The sequence below is a fragment of the Dipodomys spectabilis genome, unplaced genomic scaffold, assembly GCF_019054845.1.
Source record: "Dipodomys spectabilis isolate Male_0828 unplaced genomic scaffold, ASM1905484v1 ptg000439l, whole genome shotgun sequence".
Lineage (NCBI taxonomy): Eukaryota > Metazoa > Chordata > Mammalia > Rodentia > Heteromyidae > Dipodomys > Dipodomys spectabilis.
Genome location: NW_024871116.1, coordinates 574,496 through 585,370, shown reverse-complemented (window position 1 = coordinate 585,370; position 10,875 = coordinate 574,496). Strand labels below are relative to the sequence as shown.

The following is a 10,875-nucleotide window of genomic DNA, read 5'->3' as shown; positions in this document are numbered from 1 at the left end:
TGACCTGACAAATCTCCATGCACTGGGGGGTTCCCGGCTCACTTCTGGGAAGCCTCAGTGGGCAGAGAGGGACTTCTGCCATTTCACAATCTGCTGTCATTTGTGTACAAATCGGGTCATGAGTAATGCCGCGTTTCTGATGGCTTCCTGACACACTGACGAATCAAGATGTCTATCGAATTTCATGTTCTTAGCTGGGCACCAGTGGCTCACACCTGTAATCCTAGCCAGGAAGGAGGCCGAGTCCTGGAAGATTACAGTTGGAAACCAGTTTGGGCAGAAAAGTTCCTCAAGATTCCATCTCAATTTAAGCAGCAAATTAGCCAGACTGGAGGTGTGGCTCAAATGGTAGAACACCAACTAAGCAAGCAAGCTGAACCATTCAATGTGAAGCTCTGAGTTCAAACCCCAAGAAGGCAAAGAAGGAAGGAGGGAGGGAAGGAGGGAAGGAGGGAAGGAAGGAAGGAAGGAAGGAAGGAAGGAAGGAAGGAAGGAAGGAAGGAAGGAAGGAAGGGTAGAGGGGAAGGAGGGAGGGGGGAAGGAGGAAGGGAGAGAAGGAAGGAAGGAAGGAAGGAAGGAAAAATGGTTTGAGTACTGGAAAATCAACAGGACCCAAAGGAGGGAGGGAGGGAGGGAGGGGCTCAACCATGAAGTCTAAGGTCTGCTAACAAAAATGGTAGCTCCAAGGCCTAGGGTACATCAGCCCGGCCATGCTCAGCAGGCTGGCTCTGTGCTCTGGAGAGGAGCCTGCGACAGAGCTTGATCTCTGTTGTTACATTAATTTAAAAAGCTCTAAGGAAAGAACCCCAAGGGGAAGGAAGAGTTTCTGAAAAGCATTTTTGTCTACTGGAAGCTGCTGGAGAATGGAAAAGCCTGACATTTAATTGATCTCAGGAATCTTGAGTGACAACCAGCTTGCCTCCTGGCTGAGCTGGCAGAAGAGAATGGCTCTTGTTGGGAGAACCCCCAAATGATGACGTGTTTCAGGATGGGGGAGATTTTTTTTTTGTTTCTTTTCATGATGGCTTTCTGAATCGAACTGCCGGAGATGTTCTCATGAGGGCTGCATGGTGGTGGGAAGGAAATCTCTTTCTCCTGGACACTTGGTTGGGTTGTGGGAGCAGTTGGTAGAGTGATGGAAAGTCCCAGGCTGGAGTGGGGAGCGGCGGGGGGAGGGGGGCTGCCTGGGTTTCTGTGGGGAGAAGCTTCTGGATCAGAGTCAGGGTGTCCACAGGATGACACAGTGGAGCTGGGAGGGGAGGAGTCAGGCTGTGAGATGCCCATTTCTTCCAGAAGCCTCTTGTGTGTGTGTGGGGGGAGGGGGGGACTTATGCCTGGCATCGCTCGGCTCCTTGTTTGTTTAGTAAAATGAAGGCCTGGTGGACCCAGCTGCCATCTGCTTGTTTCTTTTCCTCTATTTAAAGCCATTTAGGAGGAAAAGCCTCCAGAAGATCGCAACTTCCTCCCTTTCCTTCCCCCTCTAGGTGTCTTCGTGTTGGACTAAGTTCACTGAGGGGGGAAGGCCAGGCCTGGGGACCCACGTGTGCCCCCGGGAATTTTCTGCTTGGGGAATCCCTTCCAACGGCTTCCCAGAGGTCTCAGAATAAAGGCCCATGAAGCCTGGGCAGCCTCCGAGCCCCCACCTGCCTCTGCCTGCTGTGTGGGTGCTGAGATGGCGGGCATGGGCCGCTGTACCCGGCTTTGGGTTGGGTGGGGTGCCAGCTCCAGCTGCGTGGCTCAGACAGAAGGTGAGAGGAAAGGCCACCAGGTGAAGGGCCAGAGGTTAGCTGGCAGCGCGGGGAAGTCCTGTCCTTGTGTGACTCGTGATGCCCGGCCATCCCTCCCCCCACCAAGAGGCCCCAGATGGGCTCTGGAATTGACCCAGGCCTGGCTGTCCACCTCCCCTCGGCCCGCCATCAAATCCAAACATCTGAGCCCGGAAGTCCAGAGGGTCACTGGGAAGGCACAGGCACCGCGGTCCACAGCCTAAAACAAAGCCACACAGAAGGCCAGAGAATAGACTTCCTATTCTGGAAAGTTCTCTGGGCCACCCACTCCAGGGAGGGTTTTCACCGGCCACCCCTGGCCTCAGACAGCTGGTGGCTCTCAAGTTCCACTGTCCGTTCCCAGAGCCTGTGCCCAGCAGGCTGCCTGGACCACCTACAACATCCAGGCTGTGAAATTAGCTGGTTTTTTTTTTTTTGGGGGGGGGAGGGGTGCTGCTCACCTGCTGGCCAGCTGTGGAGAGTCAGGACAGGCGGGCTGGAAACACATGCCAAAACCTCAATCCAAGCCATGGTTTCCGGACTGAGCAAGGCTCTCTCAGCAAGAAGGTTGAGGCAGAATTAAATTAAACTGGTGTTTGTTTGTTTTTTTGTTAATTTGAGGGGACCTAGGGGAGCAGCAGGTTCAACTCCTTCATGAGTTAGCGGTGATGTGGGCGAGCTGTAGAAGTTTAACAGAATTACTTACAGCAATTCAGCCCTGGCAGAGTCGGGGATGGACGCTTATTCAATTTCAAGCACGGAGCCCTCATCCCGCGAATACCCCTGGGTAAAGGCCAGCCGATCTCCTTGGGGGTGGGGTAAGAGTATGTGTTTCTATAATAAAGACACAACTTTGTTGTTGTTTTGACCGTTTGGTTGGATGCAAGGCGCAGATGTCGTTTTTGGTGAGGGGTAACTATTTGTGAAGGGTTTCAGTGTCTCCCGTACCACGACGGTCTTATCTACTGGGGGTCAGGCCAGGTGCCTTCCTGGTCCCTGGGGTGCGGCAGGGCAGGGAAAATAAATGGCCTTTTCATCCTTTCCCCAGGGAGACCAAAAAAAAAAAAAAATGCAGAGGGAGGGAGGGAGTGAGGAGGGAGAGGGAGAGGGGGAGAGCTTAAAGCAAGGAGTTTCCCCCTCACTCCTCCAGCCCAGGGGATTTACATTCAGGTGTCTCCTTTCAAAAGGCCAATGCTGAAAAAAAAAGAAAAAAAGAAGCCACTTCCCTCCCCTCTCCAAGTTATTTTATGCACCAAGGCAAAGCCAGAGGAGCCGAAGTACATCTGTCCACCTGCCTGATGACCGAACCCAGTCCAAAAGCTGGAGCGAAAAGCACACACGTTGGGGGAAACTTGTCTTCACTCAGTCCTAAAGCCAAGGCTTGCCTTGTGGTGCCTGCCCCTCCAGGGGTGAGCCCGGACAGGGTATTTGGTGTTCCCAGGATTTGGGTGGAGGGTGTGTGTGGGGGAAGTGGGTGGAAGATGGTAATTCCTTGCTGGGGCTTAAGCATCTCTATGATATTAACATAGTCCAGACGTATTCTGGACTCATTTACATATCCCAGAGGCATCAGCATGTTCTGGACTCATTAACATAGCAGCGTTAATTAGCATATTCCAGGACATTTACATATTCCCGACTTCCTTTGGGAATCTGGCTGTCGGCCGCCGGCCCCAGTGCCAGTTCCAAACGCTCCCATCCGACCTTGTCCCGCTCGGGCCTTGGTGCTTGAGGAACACCCCGGAAAACTGGCCAAGTTGTGGGGGGGTGCTGCTCCCGCTCGGCCACGGGGCCGAACCTAACCGAGGTCCTCTGACCCACTAATGGCCACACTCTCACGCCCACTCTAGTCCCGTCTAGGGTCAAGGAGTGTGACCCCAGAGCGCCAGGCTTTCGGGGCGTCCTCGCCCCACTGTAGCCCTGAGTGTGGCCTTCGTGGCCCCGCTGCAAGGAAATGGGAAAGAGATAGCGAGCTGGAGTTGGGCGTCTCTCTAAAACCCCGGGCCGGGACGGGGCTGTGCGCTCGCGGCCAGGCCCGCCGAGGGCTCGGCGAGGTGCTTGAGAAATACCAGCTCCCGGAGGGCTGGGGGGGCTCCGAGGCTGGGGGTCACCTGGGGTTGCCCGGACTCCTGCGCGCACAGGTGGACCGAGACCTCCGTGCGACCCGCGGGCAGGGGGCACCAGGCCGGGGGCGTGGCGAGCGGAGGGCGGGGCCACCGCGGGAGGCGGGGCATGGCGCGTGGGGGCGGGGCCACCGCGGGATGGGGGCGTGGCGAGCTGAGGGCCTGGCCACTGCGGGGGTCGGGGGCGTGGCAAGAGGAGGGCGGGGCACCGCTGGGGGTCCGGGGCGTGGCTATGTGAGGGGCGTGGCGACCGAGGGCGGGGCGGGAGGAGAGAGGGAGCGGGAGGAGGCGGGCGGGCAGGGACGGTCCCCGTGGCCGGCCGCGGGGACGCGGTCAGCCCGCCGCGGCGGCGCGTGGCCCGGCGCCGTGGGCGCGGACCGTTGGGCGCGCGCCCCCACCGACCCCCGGGGCCTGACCGGGGCGGAGCGCGCGCGCGGGCGGCGGGAGCGCGCGTCGCTGTCCCGGCCCCCCACGTCGGGGCGCGGCGGGCGGGCGGCGGAGCGCGTCCCGTCCGGTCCCGAGGAGCCGCCGCCGCCGCCGCCGCCACCCGCCAACATGGCGGACCTGGAGGCCGTGCTGGCCGACGTCAGCTACCTGATGGCCATGGAGAAGAGCAAGGCCGCGCCCGCCGCGCGCGCCAGCAAGAAGATCGTCCTGCCCGAGCCCAGGTACCCGCGCCGGGCCCCGACCCCGGGCCCCCGACCCCGACCCCGGGGCCCCCGACCCCGACCCCCGCGGCCCCCGACCCCGACCCCGCGGCCCCCGACCCCGACCCCGACCCCGGGCCCCCGACCCCGACCCCGGGGCCCCCGACCCCGACCCCGGGGCCCCCGATCCCGACCCCGGGGCCCCCGACCCCGACCCCGGGGCCCCCGATCCCGACCCCGCGGCCCCCGATCCCGACCCCCGCGGCCCCCGACCCCGACCCCGCGGCCCCCGACCCCGACCCCGACCCCGGGCCCCCGACCCCGACCCCGGGGCCCCCGACCCCGACCCCCGCGGCCCCCGATCCCGACCCCCGCGGCCCCCGACCCCGACCCCGACCCCGGGCCCCCCGACCCCGACCCCGGGCCCCCGACCCCGACCCCGGGCCCCCGACCCCCGACCCCGGGCCCCCGACCCCGACCCCGCGGCCCCCGACCCCCGACCCCGGGCCCCCGACCCCGACCCCGCGGCCCCCCGACCCCGAGCCCCGCGGCCTCCGACCCCCGAGCCCCGCGGCCTCCGACCCACGCGGCCCCCGACCCACGCGACCCGTGACCCGCTGCGTCCTGAAGGCCGCGCCCCTCTGCCGGTGACCCCCCGCAATCCCGGTGTCGCCCGGGTGCCAGTCCGTGGAACGGGGAACTGCGGGGACACCGGGCTCCGAAGTGACCAGCTCCGTCCCAGCCCCGTCCCCTGCCCCAGCTCTGCCTCCCTGCCCTGACCCCCTGCCCTGTCCCCCCACGCCCCAGCTCTGCCTCCCTGCCCTGACCCCCCTGCCCTGTCCCCCCAAGCCCCAGCTCTGTCCTCCAGCCCCGTCCCCTGCCCCAGCTCTGTCCTCCAGCCCCGTCCCCTGCCCCAGCTCTGCCTCCCTGCCCTGACCCCCCTGCCCTGACCCCCCTGCCCTGTCCCCTGCCCCAGCTCTGCCTCCCTGCCCTGACCCCCCTGCCCTGACCCCCCTGCCCTGACCCCCCTGCCCTGTCCCCTGCCCCAGCTCTGCCTCCCTGCCCTGACCCCCCTGCCCTGACCCCCCTGCCCTGTCCCCTGCCCTGTTCCCCCAAGCCCCAGCTCTGCCTCCCTGCCCTGTCCCCCCAAGCCCCAGCTCTGTCCTCCAGCCCCGTCCCCTGCCCCAGCTCCGTCCTCCAGCCCTGTCCCCTGCCCCAGCTCTGCCTCTTGCCCCAGCTCCCTGCCCCCTGCCCCGACCCTGTCCACCTTGTCTATCCCTGAAGGCCCCCATTTCACACGGTGCTCTGGCCAGCCCCATTTTTGTCCCTCCAGGGCTCTCATCCCTGTCCCTCTCAGAACTCCAACCTGCTACTTCCTTCTTGGCACCATTTCTTGTCCCAGCAGTCCCTCCCCTGCCCTTTTTTTTTCTCCAGGTCCCCACACTGCGGTCCCCAGTGGTTTTCCCCCCGGGTGGCCCAGCTGTCTAGCCTTCTCCTTCCTCTACTTCCCCCTGTACCGCGGCCACAAGCATACTGGACCCCAGCCACTTTCCTTGGGGACCAAGCGTGCCACCTGGGCTGGGCTCAGCTTGCCATCCGCCTCCCAGTGGCACTGTTTGAAAAGGTTGACGTGAGAGTCACTTAAAAATCCGTTTTCCTTGTTGATGCCAGATGGGAATTGGTTGTTAAATTGCCCAAGAAGGGCTGCCTATGAGGTGGCCAGGTGTCTGGTCCAGCCCGCACCGAGTCTTCATCTTACCTCCAATGACTTGGGCATTGGTTTTTAGTAAAAGTTGTTGGATCTTAGGGTTTTCCTGGTTCCTGTTGATAACACTGCCCCCGGAAGGCTTGTCCATCAGGTTAATGATGAGTCTCTGACCAAAGTCCGTGGGTTGTGTTTTGATGCCCTCCTTCTAATTAGCAGTGTCCTGTGTTGCACAGATCTCTAGGAAGAGACACAAAGCTAGGCTCAGTGACTGTGGTCCTCACAGTTCTGTACGAACACTGAGACTCAGACTCTAGATCACTTCTGTATTACTTGTCTTAGAAAAGAAAAACAAACAGGGAGGGAGGGTTTTTTTTTTCTTTCTGTGGACAGCTGCTAGGTAACTTCTCTAGCTCTGAGCTAAACAGTCTTTGCCTGGATGCTCTCCTGCCTGTATTTTACAGGTGCTTTCTTGAGACTAAGGTACAGAGAACACCCAGGTGAAAAGGGGAATGGTGCCAATGGGCACAGGTTGGGGAGGAATTTTGACCTAGCTCTCCCTCCATAGTCCCTGCCTCTGACTGTGGGGGTGGGGATGGAAGGGCAGTTGCTGGCAAGAGGTGAGGGAGCGCCTCAAATCTAAGGGTGTCCCGAATCGGAAATTGGACACAACTAGAGTTTATCCCAGTGGAAGCTCAGTGAAAATCACTGACGTTAGAGGCCCTGCCCCTCCCATCAAACCCGTCCCGGCCCCCCAAATCCTAGATGTCGTTCTAGTAGCTGATAGAATCGGGCGAATTCTTTTTTCTCCTGTCTCCCCTCTGTTGCCCCTGCTCCCACAAGGGACGGAGGATCTTTAATACGCAGTGTCCATATATAAAAAGCAGTAACTCTTATCTCGTGGGGGGTTTTCTTTTGTGGGGGTGGGTGGGGGCGTGGGTATATAAAATGATTAAATTTAGGAACTTCTGTACATTTTTCCCCCCTTGGTATTTTGAATTTAATGTGACTTCTGCTTTTCAGTAGCAATAGGAGAACCTTCTTCTGTGGCTGGGCAGTCACTTCCTCCCAGGAACGCCTACGGGTTTGGGGTGGTGATTTTTACTGATGAGTTTCCCTTCCTCCTCCTCCTCCTCCCCCCTCCTCCTCCTCCCCCTTCCCCTCCTCCTCCTCCCCCTTCCCCTCCTCCCCCTTCCCCTCCTCCTCCTCCTCCTCCCCCTCCTCCTCCTCCTCTTCCCCTTCCTCCTCCCCCTCTTCCTCCTCCTCCTCCTCCTCCTCCCCCTCCTCCTCCCCCTCCTTCTCCCCCTCCCCCTCCTCCTCCTCCCCCTCCTCCCCCTCCCCCTTCCCCTCCTCCTCCTCCTCCCCCTCCTCCTCCTCCTCCTCCCCCTCCTCCTCCTCCTCCCCCCTCCTCCTCCTCTTCCTCCTCCTCTCTTTTTCTATCTTTCTGTCTCTTTGTGTCTTTCTATTTCTGCTTTCTCCTGGGGACTGACTTTTGGGGACTTCCATCCCATAACCCCCCACCTTTTGTTTTGAGTTTTTTCAGATAGGGTCTCTTTCAGGAACACATTCCCTTTTTTTTCCTTCCTTCCTTCCTTCCTTCCTTCCTTCCTTCCTTCTTTCCTCCTTCCCTCCCTCCCTCCCTCCCTCCCTTCCTTTCTTTTTTTTTTTTTTCTGAGAGAGCATTTGGTTATGGACAGCTTATTTCTCTGACATTTCAAAACTGAAAAATGTCCACAGGAGGGTAATTTTAGGGACCAGCGCATTGCATTAGGAATCCATGCAATTGCTCCTTTTCAGATGGAGGGCTGAGGGAGGCAGGCCCCTGCTGGGATTGTAATTTGTTTTGTGTTTGTCCCTGTGACTTGGCTTGGGGTTTCCTGGCAGTCACCATTCACAGAGCTGTCATTTCTCCCTCAATGTAACAGCTGGACTCTTCCATTGAGACCACCAGGGAGGCCTGGCTGCAAATGTGTCTCCACCTCTGAGGGACCCCAGGGATCCCGGGGACCTGACAGCACTCACTTTGGGAGTGGGAGGTAGGAGGCCTTCTGTCAACATGAGTTATTTTCATGTTGGAACATGTTAATGGCTCACGTCTGTGATCCTTGGATCTGAGGATCGTGGTTCAAAGCCAGCTCAGGCAGTTAATGACCAAAAGCCAGAAGCAGTAGAGCCTGAAGCAGAAAAGCTCAGGGACAGTGCTCAGGCCCTGAGTTCATGCTCTAGGGCAGACAAAACACCCCAAGTATAGACTCAGAAAGCCGGCGTGACTCTGATGATAGCACGTCTCTTAATTTATCACAGTTCATCATTATTGATTCTTTATTGGTTTATTGATTTTCTTTTCTCTTTCTTCTGAATGATTTTATTTGGCTGTCAAGAGCATACTGGGCTTTTTATGTAGGATCTTTGTATGCATGTTATTATGATCTGTGGGTGTCTTTGCCCTTTTTTGGGATTTTCAACAGAAAAGCCAAGGAGGCAAAGAGCACACAGAGAGGCAAAGACTATGTTGGTAGTTTCATATCCTGGCCACTCTGCAGTGTGGGGTAAGGAGACTTGCTAGGACTATCTCAGAAAGGTACCTTGGGCTCGGGGAGAGTTTGTGTCTTTGATGGCCAGAGGCAAACCTTTAAGTGGACACATTATTCAATTAAGGGAGCAACAAGCGTAAATCTTGTGGGAGCAGAGGACGGTGCAGCTGTTCTAGCTGGCGGAAATGTTTGCTGAGCGGATAGGCAGGCCACAGGTGCCTTTTGAAAAGGCACTTGTGCCCCGAGGGCTCGCTGCACACATAGCCCAACAGGAGCCACGCTGGGGAAAAACATACTTTTAGTGAAATGGGGTCAAGTTGCTGAAGGAAGGCCACGGAAGGTTACTGGGGCTTGACTGCAGGGCCTCATGCTCAGACTTGGCTTTTTCACTAAAGGTCGGTGCTCTACCAGTGTAGCCACAGCTCCACTTCCAGCTTGTCATGGGTTAAATTGGAGAGGAGTCTCTCAGATTTCTGTCTGCTGAGGCTGGCTTGGAACTGTGATCCTCAGATCTCAGCTTCCTGAGTAGCAGGGATGAACAGACGTGAGCCACTCACTGGCCTGGCCTGGAGCGTTCCCTCTTAGGACCTAGCTTGATACAGGCAGCGTATCCAGCAGATCTCAGCACTCTGGTAGCTTCTTTCCAAAGCCAATGGAATCCCATTGACTTGACACCACTCACGGTTGAGCGAGGCTGGGTGTGGCCCCCAACTCGGGTCTTTTCCTGGGGATCGCACCTAAGTTTCTCAGGCACTGCAAACGTGAGATCAGCGGTGGTGAAGCTGGTCGCCAGGGCGGGCGAGGTCCCGGTGACAAGATGATCTGAGAGCAACAGAATTCATCTTCTCTATTGGTATTGCATACAGACCACACTGGTAGAGCACCTACCCAGGCCTGGGGACACAGGGATGAGCTCCAGACGCTGGCCCTTCCTTTGGGGAGGGAAAATGTACCAAACTGAGCTGAGAGAGAAGCTTGCTTTCAAGTGCAACTGCTGGAAGGCTCGCAGCAGAGACACCTGTGTGTGTGTGTGCGTGTGTGTGTGTGTGTGTGTGTATGTGTGTGCGTGTGTGTGTGTGTGCGCGTGCGTGTGTGTGTGCGTGCGTGCGTGTGTGTGTGCGTGTGTGTGCGTGTGTGTGTGTGTGTATGTGTGTGCGTGTGTGTGTGCGTGCGTGTGTGTGTGTGTGCGTGTGTGCGTGTGTGTGTGCGTGTGTGTGCGTGTGTGTGTATGTGTGTGTGTGCGTGTGTGTGTGTGTGCGTGCGTGCGTGTGCGTGCGCGCGCGTGTGTGTGTATGTGTGTGTGTGCGTGTGTGTGTGCGTGTGTGTGTATGTGTGTGTGTGTGTGCGTGTGTGTGTGTGTATGTGTGTGTGTGTGCGTGTGTGTATGTGTGTGTGTGTGCGTGTGTGTGTGTGTGCGTGTGTGTGTGTATGTGTGTGTGTGCGTGTGTGTGTGTGTGCGTGTGCGTGTGTGTGTGCGTGTGTGTGTGTGTGTGCGTGTGTGTGTGTGTGTGTGTGTGTGTGGTGGCTTTTGTCACTCCATGTCACCCGGTCCCGGGTGCTTGCTCAGAGCACTGTCACCATCTGTTAATGGTCCCCTTTGAGGAGCAGTCGTCATGTGGCAGTCTGTGTCTTCCTGTTTGAGAAACCCCTCAAGACTCAGTCTTGAGGCAGGTGGGGCCAGCTCTTCCCTCTTGGTGGAAATGGATTTTATTCTGTAATTTGTTCACTAATCAGTGAGGGGTTGGTGGAAAACCCTGTGTGGGCTGGAGGGTGAACCCGTGGCTTCATTCGGTGCTCATGGCTTTGGTTGGAACTGAAAAGGCCACATTAGAAGATAGAAGAGAGCCAGGTGAGGTGGTGCATGCCTGTAATCCCAGCGCGCTGTGTGGTGTCTGAGGCCTGCTGGGTTACTGGGCAAGACTGATGGCGCTCTGTGGTGCTAGCCTAGCAAGTGTCGGCTTCCTGGCTCTGAACGCCGGCACTGCTGAACAATCCACAAAATGAAGGGCTTTCTGCCCAACACAGTGGACGTGTTCTTGTCCTGGGACGGGCACCAGGGGCAGTTCTGACCCGTGGGCTCTTCCTTCAGTCTCTTAGAGT

General features: G+C 58.2%; 1 protein-coding gene across 1 annotated transcript in view; it reads left to right on the top strand.

Moving 5' to 3' along the window:
• The first annotated feature begins 4,386 nt into the window (after positions 1 to 4,386).
• Positions 4,387 to 10,875, top strand: part of Grk3 (G protein-coupled receptor kinase 3) — a 59,156-nt gene continuing 52,667 nt past the window's right edge. The window contains exon 1 of the mRNA XM_042668496.1: positions 4,387 to 4,557. Within this exon, the coding sequence (XP_042524430.1) occupies positions 4,445 to 4,557 (113 nt within the window). The 5' untranslated portion in view covers positions 4,387 to 4,444. The remainder of the gene's footprint in view (positions 4,558 to 10,875) is intronic.